Source organism: Sinohyriopsis cumingii, chromosome 18, assembly GCF_028554795.1.
Source record: "Sinohyriopsis cumingii isolate HCF-2022 chromosome 18, ASM2855479v2, whole genome shotgun sequence".
NCBI lineage: Eukaryota > Metazoa > Mollusca > Bivalvia > Unionida > Unionidae > Sinohyriopsis > Sinohyriopsis cumingii.
In genome coordinates, this window is record NC_142978.1 from 73,046,595 (window position 1) to 73,073,354 (window position 26,760).

At 38.1% G+C, this 26,760-nt stretch overlaps 1 protein-coding gene across 1 annotated transcript; it reads right to left on the reverse strand.

Annotated features, from left to right (window-relative positions):
• Nucleotides 1–12,226: 12,226 nt before the first annotated feature.
• LOC149776972 (small nuclear ribonucleoprotein Sm D3-like) lies at nucleotides 12,227–21,216 on the reverse strand. Its single transcript, XM_089941692.1, has 2 exons — nucleotides 20,758–21,216; nucleotides 12,227–13,838 (listed from the first exon to the last, which is right to left on the reverse strand). Exons 1-2 carry the CDS (start codon nucleotides 21,068–21,070, stop codon nucleotides 13,765–13,767), a joined length of 387 nt encoding a protein of 128 aa, XP_089797818.1. The 5' UTR covers nucleotides 21,071–21,216; the 3' UTR covers nucleotides 12,227–13,764.
• Nucleotides 21,217–26,760: the final 5,544 nt, after the last annotated feature.

A 26,760-nucleotide genomic window follows, 5' to 3' on the forward strand; every position in this document is an offset into this window, starting at 1 on the left:
TGGAATCGTAAAACAATTTGTTAGCAGTTGTTCATCATGCTCTTCAAATTCCATGGCGGTTTTTTTCATCTTGTTGTGAAACGCTTCAGTGCGATATAATTCACCGTTTGGTCTTACAAACTGATCAAAGGTATCCGCATCGTTTTCAGCGCTGCGAAGTAACCACACTGATACAGGGTCGTTTTTACACAAACAAGCAATAGCATCAAATAGTTTCCTCTCCGCGAGAAAACCGCCCCCCTCCCAGGAATTCCCCCGGGATATACTTTACTGTTCTATCCCGTGGAAATATTGTGACCGCGGACGTCCACGCGTGTTCGTTATGATCAATAATTTTGATTGGGGCTCCCTTTGATTTATACTTTGATTCGTATAATACTTCACCGGTTATCGTTGTAACGGTTATTGGAAATCTCAACGACGTTTCTAATCTCGCTATGTCGCTGATGGTTGCTCCACGCTCGCGCACTGTCTCCTCCCACTGGTTGATTTTGCTACGTCGTAAATCGGTCAGTTTATTTCCTCGACATGCATTTGTAAAATGCTCTATTATTCGTTCTGCTACACAATTTATCCCCGTTGACTGTTTCATCGGCGCTAGTTTTCCGATATCAGGTTTCTTATTTAACGGGTATATTCCATAAACAACTGCTGTTTCAGGATACGCTCGTTCATAGTATGGTCTGTCAACTCCGGTTAACAGCCCGGGCTTGGAGTCGCGGCTAACAGTGACTGTTTTCTTGTCGCTGAGAACTGGTTCAAATTTATCACGTGTGATCCAATTGCCTGATTCCACCCGGACAATGAATTTTACTCTGAAGAAATACTTGCTGGAGCCAAGTTGTGATATTATCGTTGCTGCGCGGTTGTCGTTCATGGTAGCATCAACAACACCATCAATTCGAAATGTTGACCAACTATGAGATGCACCATCACGCTTGAATTCATTGATACAATCACGGATTTTATTCAACAGGGTTCTATCGTTTATTGACGCTTTTGGTGTGTCCTTGAGGGCTCTATCGAGATTGAACTTAATATTTTTCCAGGGCTTAATTGCTGCTAATCTCTCGAACTCCTCCATATAATTAAAACAAGTATTTAAATAAAAGAATATAGTATAATGAATCACTGCAAATGGTTGATGATTGGGTCGACAACCCCGTGCAATAAATCATGTAGAGGTGAATTCTGCGGGTATCATTTACAAAGCGTTCGTAATGGTTCTCTTGGTCCCCTCCCGTGCTTGGTTTGCCACGTTGGGGTGCGTGGTAAATCACAATTATGTATCAATTGTGGCGGCAAACGATACAGGGAACTAAAACGCTATTATGACAAGCGAATTAAAAACGCCGTCATTGACCCCACCGCTGACTCCGTCAAGGACAAAATCATCAAAACTCCTCAAGACTACGTTGAAAGATTTATAATTAAACCAAATAATGAATTAGACAAGTAGTATTATTATACAAATGGACCAAGAATTTCAGCCGCATCCTGTGCTCGTTAATTACGAGGCATCTCGCGACGGCGTTGTTAGAAACCGCAGACTGAAGAAGCCGGTTGGTACCGTAAATAATCAGGGGTATTTGATGTTTACTGCGGGAGGAAAAAGCTATTATGTTCATAGGATGGTATTTGAAGCATTTAACGGATTAATCGAGAATGGGCTTGTGATTGATCATATTAATAATAATAAGACTGATAATTCTCTTATAAACTTGCAAGCTATCTCGCAAAGTCAGAATGTCAAAAAAGGAGGAACTGGTAAATACTCAAAAAAAGCAAAACCCGTAAAGTCATTTGATACAACAACTCACGAAGAAAAAACTTTTCAGTCGATGAATGAAGCCAGTAGATACTTTGACATTTGTGGAGCCTCGATACGATTTGTTGCAGAAGGAATACAGAATTCAGCGATCTCAAAAAAGACCGGACGCAAAATTCGATTTTCATATGTAACAGAATCCTCCGATTATATCAGCGAGTGACGAAGTCGCCATGACAGTGCGAACGCTACAATAAATCGTCTGTTCCGGAAGAAAACGAATTATCCTACGGTTTCATCGAATGTTAACACACCTCGGGGATTGATACGCAGAGTTCATTTTGTAAAACATTTTTTTTTTATATTAGAAATAAGATGTTTATAAGAATATAAATATCGAAGACATCAATAATGTATTAACCGAGATTTCAAAATTAAAAAATCAAGGAATTGAATTATCTGATGGTCTCAACAGCGAAAGAATATTATCCGATTATGAAATTATTAACGAACAATCGAAACGGGGGCGTTTTACCCTGGCCCGCGAGTACGCTTTTATAAAACGATTACAACATACGATCAATGAGAACCTGTACCGCAATGACGTAAATGCATTCATTGGACTATTCACTGCCGTTGAGACAGTACGAAAAAAACTTGGACGTGTTTATGAACGACGCCGGGAGATTTCTAGTAAAATTAAAAACATTAGAAGGATTATAGACGAAACCCCCGTGGAGCCCCCAGCGTAACGGAAGTGGCGCATCGTTGTTATACATTTTTTTTCCCCCGATAGGTCGTGGTAACGATAAGACGATTGCGTCTGACGCGACAGATTCCTGCCACAGGGAAATTAGAAATTGCGGAGCAATTTGCAATAATGGTAGGTGAATCACTTAACTACTCGGCTAGCCAGAGAGCGGCTAGCAGCGCTTAAAAAGTTCATACCGTTACGAGACAGGGTTCGAAAACAACTTCAAACGCGGCAACAACTACAAACTGATTTTGCTGTTGGAAGCGAACAACTCTTTGCCCCGGTAAAAAGCGCAACTGTGCCCGTCCTCGGTGCGCTTGAAAAGATAGCAGCTCAGACCGAGCAAACAAAAAGGTCTCTGGAAACACTTCCTGCGAAAATAGCATTCGCTACAACACGGAGGCCGCCACCACTCGCTATAACGGACCCACAAGAACCTTATGTTACAATAGCCGATGAAGAAGAACTAGGCGCCACCGCAAGAGAACCAGAAGAAGAAATACCGGAAGAAAAAAAGAAGAGGGAGAATATACCCCGTAACGTATTTACAAAGTCCGCAATAGATAAAATTAGAGCCTTCGACAGCGATGAAGAATTAGTTAATTTTACTGTTGCAAACCTTAATAAGAACCTTCGAGAGACGTATGTCAATAGCGGTTACGAGGAAAGTGTAAATTCGACGGAAAAATGGGCAAAAATGATGTATTTAGCAAGTAGATACAAAGATACAAAACCACGTGGTGATACCAATTACGACGCATTCCTCGAGAAAGTAAAAAGTAAAAAACCAAAAAGAGGAAAAGGATACTCTGTTGGTAAAGAATCCTATGGCGTTACCTGTCCTGGTAATGTTCTCAGTGATATATCACGGCTGGAAGTACTAATCGGAGGAAAACGAGCCGGAAATAACTCTCGTGAAATCATTAATGAGGCCGCTGATATTTGCAGGCGTTTATTTGCAGGTGGTATCATGGACATTAATATATATCGAGCGCTCATAGACGAACTCGTGGACGGTTTTGATGACCACGGTCATTACAGCGATTGATCAATCACTAATTGGAAAACACTGGTGTTTTTATAATAAAGATGATCATACACTACAACCATGATAAACCAGTCAGCGTCTACGTGGTAAACTCGCGATTGCCTGTATACCGCGCGTGGTACGGAGACGGTCTCGGTAGCACCATTGCGGGGTTATTTACAAGAATGGCCCCAAAAGTGGCGCCGTTAGCTAAACAATTATCTATGAAGGCCATTGATGTTATTCGTGATAAGGGAATTAGCGCTATTGGAGATGTTGCCGGAAAGGTGTTTTCTGCAGCAAAGGACAAACTAATGTCGTAGGTAAAATCCAAAGGATTTTCAAGAAAAAAACAAACGCCGCTGGCGGCTCCGCCGCTGCGTTCTACGACAGTGATGCCTGCAAATGTCAGCAGGGTAATAAATAACGCGGTGGAAAAAAAACTAGCGTCGTTGATGGCGAAGCCATCCACCGAGTCATTGGCGGCGACTCCGACGACGGAGCCATCCACCGATGCGGCAACCAACGCGCTCATGAACGCGATAGCGGGAAGTGGTCTTAAACAAAATTCAAAGAATTTACGACGAAGACGACGTTGATGAATTGCAATTGAAAACATCAGCATGATAAATAATAAAATGTTTGCGCGAACCGCTGATCCCGCGTTTGATATGGATGCCCCGGTGCGCAGAGATGATTCTGTCCGTGATTATCAATATTATTCTTATCATGCAATACAACCGAATCTACGATCGCGAATTGAACTTCAAGTCCAAGATACCAGTAGATATTTTTTGCCGTGTGGGGCGTTTATCGAAATCGAGGGGGAACTTGTAACAAATGCTGCCGATGATGCACCATACGACAACAACCCGACTATCCGAGTTGGTTTTGTCAACAACGGCGTAATGGCGTTATTTGAGAGCGCAAAATATCTCATTGACGGGCGAGAAATTGAATCAATAGAACGTGATGTTGATGTTGCAACAACAATAATCGGGCTAGCGAGATACTCAGATGATTATACAAGGTCGGCTGGTCCGTCTATGATGTTTGCGAAGGATATTACTGATAACGCTGAACACAACCAGTTTTCTAGGGTAAAGGAAGCAAATGCTGCCGCGGTTAATCCAGCACCGGTCGGGTATGTAAGACCAGCTGAGGATTTTGATGTCATAAATGTTATTACTAATTACAATCTAGGGTTTGCAACACGAGTAGGGATGTTGCAAGGACAACGCCGACAGTTTTCATGCGCAATTCCACTGCATCATATATTCGGATTCTGTAGAAACGTCAGAAAAGTCATCTATGGGGCTAAGCATACAGTAGTACTCGTGCGAAAGGGTAATGATAATGATGCAATCTGGCATGATGCTGGTGTTGCCGACGGTAAGGTCAATATAAAAAATATAGTATTGTGGATGCCAGTAATGACCCCATCAATCACCGCAGAACAGCGATTACTCTCATTCATGGAGACAGGTGGTAAATCACTGTTGTGTTGGCTTACAGTAACCACTGATGCTAAAGAGGATAATATAGATGGTGTTTTTACATGGCACCTGGCATCCAAACAGGGTGTTTCAGCTCCACGTCATATATTTGTAGCGCTACAGAATAAGGGGCGATTAGGCTCCCAAATACGCAGCCATATGATATTTGATCAAATCGGTGTCAATGAGGTCTCGTTGAGAATAAACGGACAGCAGGAACCATCCGAGGATATACAACTCAATTACGGGGGTAACCAGATTGCACGCGTGTATCATCGATTGCTGTCGTATATGGGCCGCGATCAAAACGTCGATACCGGTTTACAAATATCGCAACTTGATTTTAAAAACCTGTATCCGATTTATTACTTTTCGCTGGAACATCTTGATTTAACGAGACAATCCGTCGTTGATATACACTTCCGAGCTCGTGTGCAACGTCCTGGTGGTGTTACCGAATATAGAGCGGTTGCTGTCATTCTCAGCGATAAATCAATGCTGCTAGAAGGCGTTGGTGGACGAATGAGAATCATTGATGCACCAGTGGAAAACATGTAATTGAAAACACAAACGCGTTTACAATAAAAATGTCGTATAGTGTTGTCGGCGTTACACTAACTGATGGTCAAGTCAAGAAATTACGATCAAAGTCGGCTAAACAATGCGGGACCACAATAACGTTAAAACCGTCACAGATGGCAGGTGGTAATCATAAGATATCGTTAACGGCGCGTCAAATAAAACATTTCAATGATGCAATGAAGAATAAAAAGGGTGTTCAAATAGATTTTTCGGCCGCAGCAATCAAAAACATGGAAAAGACCGGTGGAATAATTCCGCTGTTAGCCGCGATTCCGGCGTTGATTGCCGCGGCGGCCCCAGCAGTGGCGAAGGCGGCGGCGTTAGGAGCCGTTGGTACCGCGGCGGGGATGGCATTGAAGAAGGCAACCGGGAAAGGCTATAAAAAAAAGAAACGAGGACGACCCGTAGCCGGAAAGGGTCTAAGACTACCGGGAACCCCGTATTCATGGTACTCGGGGAAGGGTCTAAGACTACCGGGGACCGTTTATTAACGCAAGAGTCAATGACTCCTATGTCCAATTTTGATTTAATAGATGCCGCAAACGCGTTAGCGATAAAAAACTTCACAGGTGTTTTTATGAGGGATCAATTACCGACAAAACCAAGGAATATTGAAACCGGTATAATTAACCTCGATAAATCCTCCGGAGCGGGAACTCATTGGGTTGCATACGCGATTGATCCGCGTGCGATCGTCTATTTTGATTCATACGGGTTAGCCCCGCCAAACGAGTTCATGCGGTATATCCGGGCGTGTTCAGCCCCGGATTTTTATTCCACGCTGCCAACACAACAATTAAGTGACCCACCGATATGTGGCCGTGAGGTATTGAACGTACTCGCGGCGATTTCATCATCGCGGAAACCACCTCATGTGGTTGTAAACGAATACACTAGTGGGAAATTTAGAGACAATTACATTAGATAATAATGATTGATATCTGGGGACGACCGGTTTCGGCGCTGAAAGAACCCATAACGTCCGCCACCGATGACATAAAAAAACTAATCGAGGATGAAATCGCTGATACGTTAAATCTAACCAGTGTTGACCCGGGCGAAATAGTTGTATTTCAAGACCGCCAGGGTAAATTAAAATCCAGTAATGTGTCACTCGACGATGTTTTAATATGACAGCGTGATGCCGCCGAGAACACTATCGCGTTGTATACCAGCGACGGACGACTCAAACCGGGTGAATCCATCCTGACGATAACGAATAGGGTAACATTAATCCAAGACGGTTTTATAAGGTTAGATAGATTGGTGACCGAACTTGACGCGCAAGTGAATAAATTCGCCGAGGTGGAAAAGTCTGTCACAGGTATGCACCTCGCTACCGCTAGTTTTTTTGGGACCCCGACGGTAACCGAACCAAATCTTGCAGGGATAAAAAGTACCATTTCGGAGTTTACAACGCTGTCGGGCCAATTTTACGGGTTACGAAAAAATGTTAACAGGATCGATGACAACTTTGATAAATTCTTTGGTAAAAAAAATACCAAGCTGGATGAAATTACAACAACTATAAATGATATCACTGCGTATGGACAGGAAATAAAAACGATCAAAACTGATGTTGCAGCGAACAAAGGGAATATAGACTCGCATGGACGGAGAATAGAAACAATCGGCGTTAGTGTTGCATCGATCATAAATAATGTAGACGCGCATAGACGGAGAATAGAAACAATCGGCGTTAGTGTTGCATCGATCATAAGTAATATAGACGCGCATACAGAGGAAATAAGAACGATCAAAACTGATGTTACAGCAAACAAAAGGAATATAGACGCGCATACAGGGGAAATAAGAACGATCAAAACTGATGTTGTAGTAAACAAAGTGAATATAGACGCGCATACAGGGGAAATAAGAACGATCAAAACTGATGTTGCAGCGATCAAGAATAGTGTAGACGTGTATGAACGGGAAATAAAAGCAGTCAACAATAATATTACAGCGATCAGGACTAATATAGACGTGCACGAACGGGAAATAAAAGCAGTCGACAATGATATTACAGCGATCAGGACTAATATAGACGTGCATGAACGGAAAATAAAAGCAGTCGACAATGATATTACAGATATCAAAGACAAACTACCGGGGGTGACAAAAATAAAAATCCCTCATGAAAACACCATCAACTCGGTATACACAATTCGGCATGGATCATTCACTTGGATATCTTCTACACAGAATATAGTAAATATTACCGCAACCGTTAAGGGCATTTATCGATTGACACTGGTTTCAATGATGCAGTTTAATATATCATCGTCGAGTTCATCCGGGTTTAACAATACAACATCAACAATTATAGACAAGGACGCAACTGAACCGTTTACAATTAGAGCCGTTGATAGAAATTTAGTCAGGGCAAACATTACATGGTATGTGGAATTTGTAGTGGATCTAAGTAATTAAAAACACTAGCTCTTTTAAAATAAAAATGACCACCAAGGTAATTGAATCAGAGGTATCACCGACGTCACATCAATATCGATTCGATACCGTAAAAGAATTCTCCGCGAACTTGAAAACGCTTTCCGAACAATACCGTGTAAAAACAAAAAAATACCGTCGAAAAATAACCGCCATCGACGCGGCCGTGTACTCGGTGTCCGGTATAGTAGCTGGTACCGGTGTTATTTTATCCACGGTGACCATGATGGCCCCGATCGCTGTTCCAATCGCTATCTCCGCGGCGACAACAATTGCTGGAGTCGCCAACGCAATCACTAGAAAGATATCATCGTGTTCTCAGAAAAAAATCAACGAGTATACAGTAAAACATCAAATAGTATCCGACGCGTACTCGAAATTATCCGGGTTGATCTCGTTGGCGATAGATAATTCGTTTATATCCGATGTTGAATTCTCCACGATGGTCCAGTTGTATGACTCCGCGATGTCAAAAATCGAGGATTTCCAACTGGAAGCTGAAAACCACGTCGCTGAAACCACTTCAATGGGCTTAAAACATTCTCCTGAAAACAAGCAGGTTGTTAATATTCGGTGTTGAAATTAAACACTAAAAACAGCGAATAATAATAATGTCGCTGAACCCCGAACGGTTTCAATTGCTTCAACGGATCGCGGAGAACACCACTCCGGTACAAACAAGTATGATATCGATAACGTCAACGAAACCCGAATTCAGTGTGAACTTCCCATCATCGGTTCCAGTGAAGGAAATAGCGCTGGCAAAATTGCGAATATATCACAGTTGGCCTAATATCCGAGCGGACGCATTTAACGGACAACAACCTAATAACTCGCTGGTTTTTGCATGGACAAATAAACCCGATGGGACCCCAGACTGGAAGGAGGTTACAATACCAACTGGGTCATACCAAGTAGAACAAATCAATAAAGAATTTCAACGCAGGATAAAATCGATCACAGGAAAGGAATCAAAAATCGCTATTACGGTTCATGAACCGACGTTATCGTCGACGATTGAAATAAGCACACCGGGGTATATGGTTGATATTTATAACAGTTCAATAAGAACCATACTAGGTTGGCCTGAGAATCCACCTCATGAAATCCCCGCGGACTTGCACACGAATGCGCAATCGTATCATGAAATTAATCCCAGTTATCGAGATGATTTGTCTATTATAAAAAACACGTTATTGCCCAGCAGATTTATATTTCAAGACTGGAATACCATGCAATGGTATTTTCAGTATAGGGAAACTCCTGAATCGCTCACCATACTCACAGTTAATTTAAATGATATCGATAGTTTTTTTATCGAGGTTAATCGTAATTATCAATTACAACTAGAACAGCTACGGAAAACAAAAGCACGAAAACACGTTGAGGTGTTAAATCAACTCATATCAGACATGGAATATATTAATGAACGAATCGTTAAAACAATATCTGCTACCAGCGATGGTAGTAAACAACAATTCCTAACCGAGTATAATATCACAGAAGCCGATTTACCCAATTTCAAGTTTCCAGGATACAACGCGCCAGAACTAAAAAAATCTCTTAATGATTTTCTCGGCCCATCAATTATCCTCAGACAGGATAACGGAGAGGGTGGTAGGCATATTGCCCCATACAACGTAAATATTGCATCGGTGATAGCAATCAATCTAGTGTGTGATGTTATCGAAGGGAGTTACCAGGTGGATACCAAGCAATCAAATCAGGCTCAACAGGTGTATATCCTTTATTCGTTTTCACCAACAGCCCCTCCGGGATTTCTAATCGTTGAGAGTCCGATTAATCCGGTCTATATGAGATGCCATAATCGGTTTTTAACGAGAATTAATTTCAGACTTACCGATCAGTCAAATAACCTGATTGATCTACAAGAGGAGGAGTTAGTGATCACTCTGTTTGTAAGATCATTGTAAATAGCCTCTCAGCAGCAGCGGGGGCTATGACATCGACACGGTCGTCGCGCTTTTTTATCCGACGCTGACAACGCTGGGATCGCTGAGTGCAGAAGGTATATTAAACTAAATGACGTTCGATTTACCCCCTGACGACGTCGTTTTTTTTTACCAGGCGCTGACGACGCTGGATCCGCTGAGTGCAGAAGGTATTAATTAAGCCAAATGACGATTGGACAAAATGTCCGATTCGCCCCCTCTGCTGCTTATATTCTAGGATCCCATTTCATTAAGTGATAATAAAACCCCTTAGTTTCATGTACTTCATTTTTGGACACAATACAAGGTGGTATAATGCATGTCTCCAATGCACACCATTAAAATGCCTTTATTTTTGTGCCATTTTAAATACAAGACAATTCTGATTTTATGATACATTTTTAATTTTGTTGGAACTACATGTTCTACATGCATCCATGTACAGACACAACTTAAATGGCCTCATTACATCAAAATATTTTATGTTCATTTAAACAAATAAAATAAAAAAGAACCAGCTGTGGGCTGAACATTCATGATCTCCCAATGCTCGATTCCTTAACGTTTAGGAGAAAAGTTTGAAGGGTTCAGCCTCTACCATAAAAAGCAGGGTCCATCTGATTTGAATTAATTTATACAAAACTGCATGTCACTTTCACTGTTTATGACCCATGTATGAACGAGCAAATCTAAAGTGCTTGAACAAGACCAGAAAATTAAATCAGCTTTCATGTTCTATTCTTTAACTCGTCCGAAACTGCCCTGCAAAATAAAATCAACCGGCCATCCCTATGAAATAAAAACAACTTTGTAAACTGAAAGTGGTCCTACATGAACCAGCTGCCGAATCAACACCTGTACAAATAAATATGGCTAAAACTGCAAAAGTTTACATTAAAATATTTATAAATGCACACAAATAGCAACTAAATGAATCAACGCCGTTTGTTGTATGTTATTGATAATAATCACTAGATTCTTCATGCAAATGTTTTGATATAACAATTTCAATTAACTCAATGGTTCTTAAAGTTAGGCCCCAATTTAAGCAGATAAACCAGTTTATCCACTGGTATAAAGTCCCAAGCACTGACTTTTGACATTTGCAAAAGATTAATTTGTCATAAATACTGACTATAATCCATTCTGAAGAGCTCTGATGCAGTTAATCCAGTCTGATGTGTACGGAAACTACAAAAGAACAAAACGTCACATTTTAAAAATCAAATTCATTTTATCAGCAGGCTTTTAAAAAAAAAAAACCTCAAGAAGCTGATGAGCCACCTAGGATTTTCACATGCTGAACAACAAAACATTTTTTTAAAAATACTGCATTGGACTTGTCTGATGGAACTTCAAGTATTTACATTTTGCCACAGCAGTTGGTATCTGGCACACAATTTATCACTAGTAAGCTGACAAATTTCGTTTTAATGTCACTTTTAACACATTACTGGCTACATCATGCTCAGGAAATGGCTGCAAAGTGTCTTTCACAAGGATATACCAAGGCTGTTGATCCAGGTCGGTAAATAACCAGTGACACATGGATTACACATATTACATTATAAGCAAGCAACTGATCAGTTTTAAATTATATGTTTGGCTGGTTTAAATTTTTAAGGTCATTTACCTCATGCAATAAACAGGCACACTCAAAATTAAGCTTATTCTTTTAGAATGGAGATAAGAGCTAGGTCAAAAGTTGTAAATTTCAAGTCCTGCAGTTCTGTTCAATAACTGGAAAATTAAAGGGGAGTGGGTTGTGGGGAATGGAAATGCCACCCCCCACCCCCCCGCAGAAATTTCTGAATAAAGGAGGGATTCAGTGAAGAAATAAAGGTTGAAGTAGAAAACACAATACACACATTCAGTAAATATTTCTGTTTGACTTTTGTAAATAAACAAGTGTAAATCCCATATCCTAAAAGAGACACTGATCCCAAAACAGCATGCTTTAATGGATTGCCCCAACCACCCTCTCATGGTTCAGAACTGAATCACCCCAAATTTTTGCTCTCATTAAATGTGATGACAATAAAAGCACAAGACAAACACAAGTAAAATTAATGCAAGAATGTGTCAACAAAACACGCTTGTGATATAACAACCAGTCACCAGCATTTCTAGTACTAAAAATCTGCTTATCATAACAAATTGTTACATATAGAGCATTTAAAGAATGAATAACAATAAACATAGTTTATAAATTTCTTTAATGACCTACATGAATTATACAAAAGAATGACCAAATGAATATTTTTAGACCGACAACACATGATGCCAACATTATTTGTGCACATGACTTTTTATCTTTTGTGACACACAATGATGCTTTTAAGACTGTGTGCCCTGCAATTATGACAATTAAGCTACTATATGAATTCAAATTGATCTGTACAGGTATTTCAGGAATGCAGAGAAGAATCCAGTAATCACTATGGGAAACACAGCTGCATAAAATTCATAATTTTCTGCAAAGCTTTGCTTAAATATTCCCTAAATACTACCAGTTATACTTTTTCAATGTGATAATATTTAAGTGCAGAAATCTCCTCAAAGGGGCATTCATGACAAACAATTTCTTCTATTTAACTGGATATTGCTGACACCATCACCAATATTGTTGAGTGACAAGTTTTTTTAAAGTAGCAGCGGTGGCTGCAAGATCTGCCCTAAGGACAAAGTAGACATAATTAGAAAACTTCTGGCCAAAATTCCCTGCCAATACGACCACCCATTCATAATTAGTGACAAGATATTTAGTCTCATCAGAGTGGTAACCATATTGAATGTCTGCTGTCACTGCTTTCATTTAGAACCAAGAGGAAGTCTTTTCATCAAAACCCCCAAGTCAATATGGCCCATCAATTCTGGAGAAGCAGTGAGAACAAGGTTTTCAATACAGTGTATGGTTGGCACAAGTCCTCTTTTTTCTGGACATGTCCTCTTTTATGGTAATTAAATCTCTATACAGATACACCCACCTTCCACAGTGTCCTCTTTTTTTGAAAGTTCAAATATGGTAACCCTATGACTGCTGGACAGAACCATTTTCATACAGAACCAGGGAGACTTAAGAAGTCTTCTGGTGAAAACCCCATGGCAGTATTTTTTCCATTCAGGAAGAGTAGTGAAATGATTTTGAAGATGTCAGCCATAGTGGCCATTTTGCTAAATTTTAATTTAGGACCAATTATACCTTGGAATGAAAGCATGCATCAAGTTTTATAGCAGTGATTCATGTGGTTTGGAGTATCAATAACAAACTTGAGCTAATGGAAGGATGGCCATTATAAAAAAAAGGAGACCATCCCATAGAAGTTTATGGTTTATGATTAGTAAAGCTAAAAACACTATATGCGGAGGAAAACTTTCTCAAATAAAAGCTTAGAACTGGATTTCTTCTGTTGTTTCTTTTGAAATATAGAGGACTAAAAAATAATAATAACCGTGTGCACAATTAAAGTGGGACGTGGACAGCATTGAGGCACTGCTTTTCAGGTTATAATCTGAACTTTGCTCTTGAAGTTTCAGCTCAACCTGACTCCTTTTCATTTACATTTAGTACTGGATCAGACTTGACATAACTGATCATTGACTTCATCAAGGTAAAAAGTCTTAAAACTGTCCAGAATCTTATAGTCACATATTCAGACTCTGTAAATAATTTTAATATGGAATTCACTAGTCTTTCCTTCCATATCTTCACATACAGGCTACCACAAAATAAACAATCAGCGCCTTTTCTGGAATACATTGCCTCTTCCACCACCACCACCAGCACCTCTACCACGTCCTCTTGCTGCCACTGAAAATAAAACAAAGTCTTCATAAGGGTACTTGTGTGATAGTCTATGCACCATTAGTGAATAGCTACTGGCTAATGACTTTCCCCAGTTCTGTGTGAATTTATCTACCATTTTGTAGGAGACAAAAACAGTTATCCAACCATTCCATCATTATTTTTTTATGCATTTTGTTTGCTTTAATGACAATCTGATCTATATGTCAATTACATAAAAGATTTCCGGACAAGGTCACACACAGATATTTGGCACTTGAAACTTAGGAAAGATCTAATGCAATAGATTGATAGAAAACGATTTGAAGTCAGTATAAAAGTCAATTAATACAAGTGAATTCATTAGGTACAAGCTGCAATAATGTCTACAACACTGACTCTGCTGCTGTAAACTTTGTCCTTACCCTAGCCCCAAAAAACATCTTTTGATTTATGCAACAAAATGGAGTCTGCAGAAAAATTAAGTTGAAAACTTTTATCAGAATTTCATAACAGGGACACGCAATGATGAATTTAGGTGAAATGTTTCATGAAAGTTTGCAACAAGATGCCTGGAGAAAAGTTTGTCTTGACCATGTTGATCTTGTGCTGGTGAAGAGTGAGGCGAGTGTTGTAGAGTTGAATTTCAACTGTGCCTTTGCATAATTATATCTTTTTTAAATATCTGTGGTGCAAGAAATTTCCTGCTAAAGCACATGAAAGGCACAAAGAGACAGCAGAATAAAAGGAATATTGTTACGGTTCATTTTAGACCAATAAAATCAAGGCATTTCAAGCTGGCTTAAAAAATAGTGTGCTTATTGCCAAAGAAGCACAGTGTAATCAGAAATTACTTGCTTATTACTATTAGCATGAGAACCAACGGAGAGCACATGACTGATGGTTATGGAAAGAAAATGTAAAGAAGCATGACATTTTCAGGAAGAAACACTGCTAAATGTATTCACAAGTAGCATACAGGATTGAAAAAAATGTCTAAAATATGTAAAGAAATACTAGCGGGGATTGCTTACTCAACTACAATGAATCCAAATCCCAACATGGAACATCAATGGCTGGGGAGTGACACCAGTAATGATCAAACAGGCTCAGGTTTGTGGATTTAATAATTTGTGCAATAAATATTCCCTTTTCCTGCATTATATATTACGACTCTGTTGTTGTGAAGAAAGTACCATTGTTCAGGAGGATATGGTTTTCTTGGTGAACTAAGAAATCACAGAATACTGTGCTGTAGACTGACTTTGCAATGACAAATTATACAATTCTGGAAAAGTGAAGACTGATTGCAGGAATTAGTAAATCCACGATACAAGTGCCTGTGATAATGATCTGTCATCTTGCATAAATAAAGAACAAGGAATGATATTTATGACTCCCAACAGTGGTGCACCTTGGATCACAAGGGCAGGGGACTGTTCTACATCCTCCAAATCTGGAAAGCATAATAAAAATTTAACTGGAACGAAAGAAAATATTACACAGCACTTGATGAACTAGTGCTAAAAAGATCGGGATAATCTTTTTTGCTTTCAGTTCTGCCACCTTAACTTTATCATCTGCATTAGGCTACAATCTTTTCATTGGACACTTGTAATGTGTAATGTTATAAAATACTGACTTGCAAAATATGGACATACTTGAATATCTGAGTTCATCTGATATAAGCTGCACTATGGAATCATCCATCAGGGACTATGCACTCATTTAATTTTGATATTCACTTGTCTTTCAACACCATGTTATACTTCCCATTTTCTTAAGTAGTTTTCAAACCAATAATTTGATTAAATGATAATTATGAACTTGCAAAAATGTAATCCCTCTTTTCTTTAATTCAACCTCGAGATACATTAAATCATCAGTGCCATAGGCATGCATTGAATCTCGAAAATACATAACACTAGGGGCTGTACAGTGCAATTTGGCAAACAGTCATGTAACTTGAATGTTTTGAATAACAATTATATTATTGTAAAATGAATATTAATTGGCATTTTAGTTTTTAATCACCTTTAAAAACAATGACTATTGCAATCACCAATTAAGACCAGATAGACTAAGTAATATTGCATGTATTTTCTATTTTTTTCTTTACAAAAAGCTCACCCATGGGCCAATATTTGGGTTAAATAAGAAAAACATTTTGCGGGAATACTTCAACACACAATTTTCATGAAAGCTGCTGTGGTGGCCATTTTGAACATCAGATTGGTACCATTGCCTTCATTTAGGATAAAATGAACATAATAAGTCTTCTGTTGAAAATCCCACATCATTACAACTTTCCATTTCATCTGGACCAACTACATGTATTCACAGTACTAAGTCATTTACTGTTACTGTTATGGCCATCAATAATGTTGTAGTAATAAAAAACAAAATTCAAGATGACAGTGATGGCCATATTGTAGGGATTTTCAAAAACTTGCCCTACTTTCAGTACAAGCTCAAACTTCGTCTAGGCAAGTTCAAGTTTTGAAGATACAATCCTGCTTTTAAGAGATGTGGTAAAGGGTGTGTGCCATTTGTAACATTTTGTGGTCTGTGAGTTTTATACTCTGCAATCTTGCCACAGTACATACAGCAACACTTTTTATTGGTGTTTAGATGTACTGCATTCTTCTATTTTGTAACTGGCCAGTTTCTTTCATGTCCAGTATGTCATTTCCATCTTGCAGTCAAGTTCAGACATGCATTTTTCTCATGCAGGTGTGATACCGTGAACATGTACTATTTAAAGTTAGTCTTGACGAATAATGAAAATTTAAATTGTCTGTTAAAATGGTAATACATGTATGTATCTGGGATTCGCCAACTTTCAGGTCTAACCTAACCTATGGCAGTTTGTTGTCTTGCTGACTTAACATTTAGCTTGTCCAAGATTGTTTTGACGCATCTCACCGATTTTAAGGCAAGTAAGTGTTAACTGTTAAGAACATAGCCCATAAGATTTCTGTGACAGGTTTGTTTTGAAATAAAAGGGACTTGCCTCTAATAATTTACCACCAAGAGGATTTCTTTCAAAGTGTGATCCGTGTACCAGAGATGATGCACCCATAAGCAGCGTTTATGATCTGTTATGTCATAATTCCACGAAACACAAATGAATACTAACTACTTGAAAGATGGCTGGTCAAATATTTTGATGCACCTTGCTGATTTCATGGTTACTAAATGACAGTTGTTAAGTATATGGATACAAGTGATTAGAACTCAAGTTCTGAGTTAAAAATTGACAAGTCTAGCTATCAATAAATGTTCATGTAGTTGATGAAACAGGTCTGCTATCAAACTCTTGTCAAAACAAAAAGGAAAATGTAATGAACTGGGTTTCGAAGAAAAATGACCAGTACATTTTATTAAATGTGCAACAAGGTTCCAATCATTGTGGATTAAGTTGTTATTGGACGTTTAATTTCTCAGTACAAGGTCTTAAAGCTAAACATCCCTCTCCCTCTTAAATTATCAACTTATTTTTCACCAGACATCTGTGACACAAGTGTAATGTGCAAAAATCTTATAAATCCAAAGAAATTCAAGTAGGTTTTTTTTTTCCAGACATTCAATTACTTTTCAAAAGCAAGACCCACTTATTTATATATCAAGGACTTCTCAAGGTGGTGCAAACCTTTTCAGTGAACAGAGCGAGGTCACAGGCAAACAAGCACAAGACAATTTCATTGGCATGCCTTGGCATCCATTAGGAGCATAATCCATTATCCCCGATAAAAATGGAAAGGTGATATCTTTATCAAAAACACTTCAGTTTTTTCATAAGTAGTGTACAGAACGAAATAAATGTAGACTGAAATGTCCAGAATAGTTCTAGAGGAAATGGTTTACTCCAGCATAAGGAATTCAAATCCTTGTCATGGATTGATTCTGCAATAAATATTCACTTTCCAAACATTACATACTTGAATTTGAAGTTAATTCATAGCACAGTCTCTGCTAAAATAATTGAATAGTGGACAGTTATTTTAACAGACATGGACACTAGAGAAAAACATGCAGTAACCCAACTTTATGATGATTTAGTCAACATAATATAATGCTGGAAAAGTGAATCAACTTCCTTGCCACTGTTACATCTGTATGAACAGATGTCTGTATATAGAATTTGTGCTCGATATTAATTTTATATCACATCTTACAGATCAAATTAGTGCTAACCAAATCTATACCTTTTATCTTGTAGTATTATATGTTTACACTTATTGGAGATTCTTTTTGCAATTATTCATCAATACATTTTTTTTTAAACTTAACTTTCACTTAGTAATGTACAATACAGCCAGTGTTGTGCTGATGTACCATTAAACCCTATATATACATCAAACGTGAATGGATCCAAGTACACAATCAGAAATTGACATGTTAAGGAAAACTGGTTCCATAAACATTGATGCTGTTTTCAAAACTTATGCAATTAGAATTATTCACAGGTAGCTGATGCAAGGAAAACTTCAATGGACTGAAGAAAAATCATAGTGACAATACAGATTACTGCTTTGATATGTTCTGATTCTGGACATTGTTCATCATACAATAAATGAGACTAGTTGCCAGCACAAACCACTCCACCACTGACCCTCAATTTCAGTCTCATTTTACTACCTATATAATTTATATGTTCATCAAATCATTTACTTTTCTGTGCTGATTAAAATTCAGCGTTGAAAACATAATGACACAAATTTTGCCTAGTCTGACAAAGTTATGATTGACTAGGATTGCCAGTACTTGTAGAGATGTGACCCTATGAAACCTTTTATTAATCTGAGATGTTGATACAAGGTAAATTTTATGGATAGGATAGTAGAGAAATTTGAAAAACTGATGTTTTGGGGCCAACAACTACAGTATAACAGAGAACTGGGAAATAAACAATTGCTTAACCCTTTACCTCATAGAGCATAGTTACAAAGTGCAACGCACTATAAATAGAACACCTGCTACATATTCGAATCCATACACATAGGCCTGCCTGTTAACTGTCAAGCAATGTAGTGTATGTTACGTTTAACAGCAATTTTAACCATTTTTAATTTTTGGTACACATCTATTATGTGTGGAAAAATTTAAGAATGAAGTCTGACTGTTATAGCTGTGTAATTATTTTTCACGGAAGAACGTTTTATGTGCCTTAAAATCTTGACAGAACTCGTTCACCGTCATGTCAGTGAGGCCGCGTGACCAACCGTAGCTGCCATTTCTCATACTCGAAATCTACAAGTTTTTCTTCTGCATCTACATCACCAAGTCATCTGAACTGGATAATATATAAAAGCTAATTGCTGCCTACATCAATATCAGAGCCTTTACTTAAGTTATTGAAGCTTTCATAGTTGTGATTCTAATCGTGAAAACTTCGTCAGTACTGAAAGAAATCTGCGACCGACATTTTGTTGAGTGGGAGATTACGACCCAGTTACTTTAAATAGCAGATATCGACCAAAGCATAAACAGTGACCACGTGATCTGACGTAATTGTGATTCGAAGAAATGAATGTAGTATCTAATAGGGGGTTTTCCCCGAAGTTGGCGCTACGAAAACCGACTTAAAATGGCTGGTGTTTACAGCAGGCATCAAAAGGCGCTTTCATGTGAATGGAGTAGAGGTGTCCAAAGACGCTTGCATGAGGTAAAGGGTTAATGAATAGAAAAATATATTGGGCACAAAATGGTCATCTATTATGGCAGAGTATTTCAAAGTTACTTTAGTATTTGCTTACCATCCCATGTTTTTTATTTCCCTAAAAATGAAAAGCATCAAGGATTAGTGGTGAAACAAACACCAATATTTCTGCCATATTCATACAAGATGCAAAGAATCGATACAAAATTATTGCAAACCAATACAAGTTACTGTAATCTTCAGTAGTTGCGGTTAATTATTTGTCAATAGTCTTTTCATTCTTTAATTTGAGAATTCATTTTAGACAAGTGGAACATGGCAATTTACGTCAGTAAGAAAGAAAACTAAACCTACTCGGTGAAATATGGCTCCAGATCCCAACTCCACCAATCTCAGTCTATTATTTTATACCATCAACTTGTTCAATCACTTTTAATTTATATCTGTGCAAAGATGCGATTCCAAATTTGTACCCCATATATACTAAATACGTTACTGATCATTTAATAATCACATTATTAAGTCTCTCTTGCTTTGAACCTCGTCTACTTGCATCATAGTCAAGTGCTACAGCCCTCCAGTGTCAGAGAAATGTGTAATTTTTATTGGTGGTTGTTTCAAGTCCAAACCACCAACCAGAATTGTCGCATTGTTACTGCAAGTATTGCCATCCAAAATAGGTCAATTTATAAACAAGCAACAAAGAAACACGCAAAAGTGGCTATTAAATGATCTGTACAGTACTTAATTTGAACATGAGGAACTAGTTTATGTCTACTTTTATGCCGATATACACAACATGCTGAAAGGATTTTTTAAAAAAACCATTAGACATGTAAGGAACATGTACAGAATTTCTGAAGGCTGGAAAAGTGTAAATCACTGACTGCTCAGTTGATACACATATGCTCACGGTACTGTACCCTGACCACAAAGGCAATACAGGTTACCCCAAAAATTTCATGTTTTGAAAACGGAAACAAAATAATCTCACGGTGACAAGGGCATTTGTTATAAATTGATGAATGAAATGGTTAAGTTGTATGCCATTGTTTTGTTTTATAAAATGTTCTTAAAGCTTTTGTTTTGCAATTCCGTAAAAGGGGTAGGCCTACACACAATGGGGAGTAAGCAAACTAAACAGAAAAAGTCTCATAGTTGGACCTATCGAAACGGATCACAACAGTAATCTGAGCAAATTTTTTGACATTGATTTCTCCATTACTACTGTTTATAACATTTAGCATTCGTCGGACACCTGTGAAATTTGTGATTATTATGTACCCTGTGCTCGCAAGATAGCCGATTTTCCTCTGCCTGCACTCGGGCCTTTTCCTTGCACACGTTTGAACATCGGTGCATTTTTCAACATGTCAGGCAATATGATAAATCTAATCTTGCTGCCTCTGATATAAACATTTTCAAGTTGAGCGACTCTTCCGTCTCTGTATGTCACAGTTATGTTGGACATCTGACAATTCATATTATCCTCCGCTTCAACAAGCTTTCCTCTGTACACTTCGCCGGTCGTAGTTTCACAAGTAACTATGTGTCCTTCTGCCTCATGCAAAACCTTAATTGGAACACCGATCGACATTCTGAAATATAAGTGTTCGTTTGGCTCTGACTGAGAAAGTCTAAATCCTTATTTGCAGCTAGGATGAAACGGATTGCAGACTCGCACGCATTAAACAAAACGACAATAATGGCGCCCAACGTTTACAATTCGTACCAGACTGGTTTTGTTCTATAATCATTGTAAGTAAAAGGCACTGTGACCATTCTTCTGTTTTATGAATTACCTCCCTTGTGTATAAAATAATAAAATAAACTAGAGACAGTCATACATATAATATGACTAGAGACAAACAGTCATACATATAATATCCCTTGTGTATGAATGCCGTACCGATTTTATATTAAACTCAATGCTACCGTTTGGTTAAAGAAGTATACTTCTATCCTATTTCAGCATGCCTGTCACACACTGTCATAGAGAGCAATGTTAGATTGTCAATTTGACAATGACAGATCCAGTTACTCCATTTCATCTGATAGAGATATCTCTTGGAAATAAACAGGGGCACTAAGCATTAAGCACTCACATTGTCACAACCGATGCACTCACATCGTCACAACCGATGCATTTCCAATGATGCGTAACACATTTTTTTAAATCGTTGAAAAATTTACAAAACATGATCTGGATGTTTGCTTTTGTTTGTTTTAAACATGTTATTGTCACCGTAGGATACAATGGGATTGGGCACAAGTTCTTGCAACTTAAATTAGCCGTCTCCCTATATGACACCACAGGGGCTCGAATCGTTCCTTAAAATTGACCTGTCATACATGTACTATATAATAATTAGTTATTATATAGTACATGTATGACTGGTCAGTTTTAAGTAACGATAATAGCCAATGTGTATGACACAAATATTGCAACATGCTCAACATGACAACATAATAATGAAAATTTAAACAGTAATTGGTTGTTGAGAGAGAGAGAGAGGCACAGTGACAGCAATCATGATTTGAGTAAGTTACTGAAATTGTCCAGTAGCGGTTATATATTTGCATACATGATGCTAAATTCTATATTTCTATATTTTTTATACACATCGTCCTTTCTCCAAAGCAGACAATCTATACTAATAGGTGCATATGATATTGAAAGTAAATTTCTCATCATCTCAGCTTGTTGTCTACTGAACTCTGGATAGTACTAATATTAGTACCCCTACTCCTACCTCATTTACGGGGTACTAACATGAGCATATATGTGTCAGTGGAGCAAGCGGGTGTTTTTACTTTGCTTGTGCATTTCCAAAAGAACTGCTAGCACCCCTTGGTTGTTTTCACTGCATGGCCTTCAACGGTAAATTGGGTGAAAACGGTCGATACTTTTTAATTTAAATGTAAATTACGATTCATTCATTGCACTTGTAGAAGCTGGTATTGTCTAACCTGACAAGACTCATTTTCCACATTGTAATAATTTTACCTATTGTAATAACTGCTAAAAGTTACTGTACTTCTGACTATTTTAGCTCATTTCTAGAGCACATGGATAGTAGCCAGGGCGACTAGGGCGGGTGTGTGTGGGTCAACCAGGGATATATCCCCGAGGCCCGGGCCGAACAACACTTTTTAATTTTATAGAAGAATTGTTTTTTTTGAACTAGGAGAGGCCTGGGTGTTTCTTATTTCAGGGCCTGTGATCGCTCAATACGGCTCTGTTATCAGCGATCTGCTTTAGATGGTGCACAGTTTTCATAATCATTATTAACATGTAAGGAACTTTCACTTACAGTTCATGAAAGAAGCATCTATGTATGCCAACATTCTCAAAACTGCATGTTGCCAACTGACTGACTGACTGATTAAATTAGCATCGTTTTCGCCCGTCCAGGCATGCTTGATGAGTTTATGCCAGCAAAGCCGGCTAATTAATTGATAGTTGTGAAGTGGGGCGGTGTAGGCTCAATGGGAATTAGCATTAAAAAACACCTTGGGGTAATCTAGCCTCAATGGGAAATTTAACATTACGGAAACCCGTGGGGTAATCTAGCCTCAAGGGAATATAACATGGGAAAAAATCTTGGGCAAGTTGAGCCTCAAGGGGAATTTAACATGGGAAAAAAAATCTTGGGCAAGTTGAACCTCAAGGGAATTTTAAAACAATTTAAAAAAAAAATAAATAAATAAAAATGGGGTAGGCAATTGAAAGTCTATCTCTTTTCGAGAGACGTGGGTGGCCCTGAAAAGGGCCTTTGGGTTTTATGTTAATATTAAGATATATTAACATAAATGGCACCGCATTGGTGTTCTTCTTGTCCTTAGGCTGCGCCTGACTGCAGGACCGTAAATCAGGACTCTTTTGAGGCATCCTTGACGTTCTACATAAGTAGTATAGGATACCCTAGCCTCAATGGGAATTAGCATTACAGGACCCCCTGGGACAATCTAGCCTCAATGGAAATTTAACATGGAGAAAAATCGTGGGACAATCTAGCCTCAAGGGGAATTTAACATGGGAAAAGTCTTGGGACACTCTAGCCTCAAGGGAAATTGAACATGGGAAAAAGTTTTGGGTCACTCTAGCCTCAAGGGGAATTGAACATGGGATTTTTTTTAAATTAAATTTTTATTAAATTTAAATTTAAAAAAGGGGTAGGCAATTGAAAAGTCATTCTCTTTTCGAGAAATATGGCTGGCCCTGAAAAGGGCCTTTGGTTTTTTTTCTTCTTCTGCTTCTAATTTCTTCTTTTTCTCAATCAACTTCTTATTTTCTCTCCTACACTCTTTCTCTTCTTTTTTTCTTCTCTTCTTTCTTCTCTTCCACCTCTTCTTTCTTCTTCTCTTCCTCCTCTTCTTTCTTCCTCTTCTCATTTTCTTCTTCTTTTTCAATTTTTTCGTTCCATTTGCGTATTCTTATCCTTTCCTCTTCATCCTCCTTCTCCTCCTTTATCTCTTTCATGACACCACTTATCATGTCCTTTGCCTTTCTTAAGTTATTAATTTCCATCTTTACACGATGGGGACTATCGGAATAGTGGTCTTCAACGAGTCTTATTAACATCTGCTCCATCATTCCTAAGTTGTCTAAAACGTCTTGCAATGTTTGCATTTTGCCAATTTGGTTAGAAGCCATCTTCTTTGTAGAATGGTTTAAACGACGAATACTGTGGGTTCTTATAGTGAAAGCGCGTACGTGAAGGAAAACATCCCCTAAAAACATAAAATTGATCTTACCTAGATCATGACCCAACAACGCGCGGACGTGAAGGAAAACATCCCCCACTTTTCTCATTTCATATAATCAAACCCAAACTATACTATCCACACACTTGAAAACGGTACACCACAAGGGAGCGTACTCAGCCCAACCCTTTTCAACATCATGATTAATGACTTGGACACCAACTTAACATCAAAACTAATTGAACTCTCACAATTTGCTGATGATAGTGGATTATGGAGAGCAGGAAACCCTTCCAACCACAAAGTAATCAGCGATATTCAAACAAGTTTAAACAAAATAGGGAAATGGGCTGATAAATGGGGTTTCAAAATATCCCATGAAAAAACCATAGCAGTATTATTCACCACCAAACGTAAATTACAAAATCAGTTTCCCAAACTCACCATCCAAAATCAAGAAATTAAATTCGTAAATGTAGCATGATTTTTAGGAATGCATTATGACTCCAAGCTAAACTGGGGACACCACATAAACGAACTAGTCAAAAGGTGTAATAAAGACCTTAACCTCCTTACAACCCTTAAAGGAACCACCTGGGAATCCAATCAAGAAACCTTACTAGCTTTATATAAATCGTTAATTAGATCTAAACTAGATTACGGATGCCAAATTTACAACTCGGCACCGCAAAATAACCTCAAAAAACTAGATAGCATACAAAGAAAGGCCCTAATTATTTGCACTGGTGCACTACCATCCACATCACTAGTGGAACTTCAAATCTTAACTGGAGAACTGCCGCTCCACCTTAGAAGACAAGAACTCACCCTCAGATATGCAGCCAGGCTAACAACACACCCCGACACACACCCCACCCGGCTAGCTATAAATAAATGCAACATACCTTTTAGAACTAAATTATCACAAAACATACCAGCAGGGAAATTAGTCCATCAATTAGTTGAACAACTTCCTATAGACAAACTCCAAGCAGAAATTGCAAATCACTATGACAAAGAACCATGGATAAATATCAACCCCACAGTTAACACCCTCATTACGAAATATGGCAATAAAAACGAACAGGAACTCAAACTAAACACAATCTGTACAGAAGAAATCAACTCAAAATATTGCAACTACATTAAGATTTACACTGATGGATCCAAAATTACAGAACCACCCAGAACAGCAGCAGCTTACGTAATACCCGAACTTAACATTAAAGTAGGAAGAAGACTACCTAACCTCTGCTCTATATACACAGCTGAATTCTGGGCCATACTTGAAGCACTCAAATGGATCAAAGAGAACAAAATACCCCAAGCGGTAATAATAAGTGACTCGCTAAGCGTCATAAACTCAATACTTAATAACAACACCAAAGCAAGAGAAAACTATCTTAGGCAAACCAATTTATTGTTAAAAATGCTGAACAATAATAACTTACAAGTAGAATTTATGTGGATACCATCCCATATTAACATACCAGGTAACGATATGGCAGATATAACAGCTAAACAAAAACTAAACGAAACCACTCACATCAACCTAGATTATAGCATATGCGAACTCAATAGCATATCTAAAACCCTCATTGATAATAAATGGCAGGAATTATGGAACACAAGCACTCAAGGCAGGAAACTAAAAACCATCATTAAAGAAGTATGTAGAAATAGGAAACCACCCAAAACAAAAGGCAGTGAACAAAAATTCATAAATAGAATACTCACGGGCAAAACCAAGCTGGCTAACAGCTTCGGACAGTACATAGGACCACAACCACATAACCCTAACTGCTACCACTGCAGGGTCCCAGAAGACATAGAGCATATTTTTAACAACTGCCATACACTTGAAAAAGAAAGGGCTACGTTTAAAGTTAAACAGCATAAAATTGGATCCCCTACAACATACCCAGAATTCTTGATGAACACAAACCCCAATATTAATCTAACATTCAAAAATATCATAAGTTTTATACACGAATCCAATCTACTCAAAAAAATCTAAGAAAGTAAATCAAAGACCAGTTAAAAATATAACAAATCACTGTTTGGGAATTATGACGGCCGGCTCGGTCTCGTGGGTTCACAGACTGACACAGCCGTTCATAGCCCGAATAATAAAAACCAGTTAAGGACGAATATTACAAAATCACTGTTTGGGAATTATGACGGCCTGCTAGGTCTCGTAGGTTCACAAACTGACACAGCCGTTCATACCCCGAATAATAAAAACCAATTAAGGCCACAAGAAATTAAAATAGGAAAATAGGAATTAATTAAAACAGGACTCCATAATAACATACAAACAACCATAAAAACAAGTTTTCATTCCAAACCAATAAGATAGGGAATCAAAATAAATAAGGAATTGATGAATAAAAAAATAAAAAAAAATAAAAAAAAAAATAAAAAAAAAAATAAAAAAAAAACTTCTAACCGTCTCCTTGTCTCTTAAACAACATCTGGCTGAACTTTTAAATCAAGCTTCCACAGCTATTTCTAGCAACATACTCAGCCAAATCCAGGCAATGTTGGCAGACGACACTGAAGAATTTGAAACGATCACGC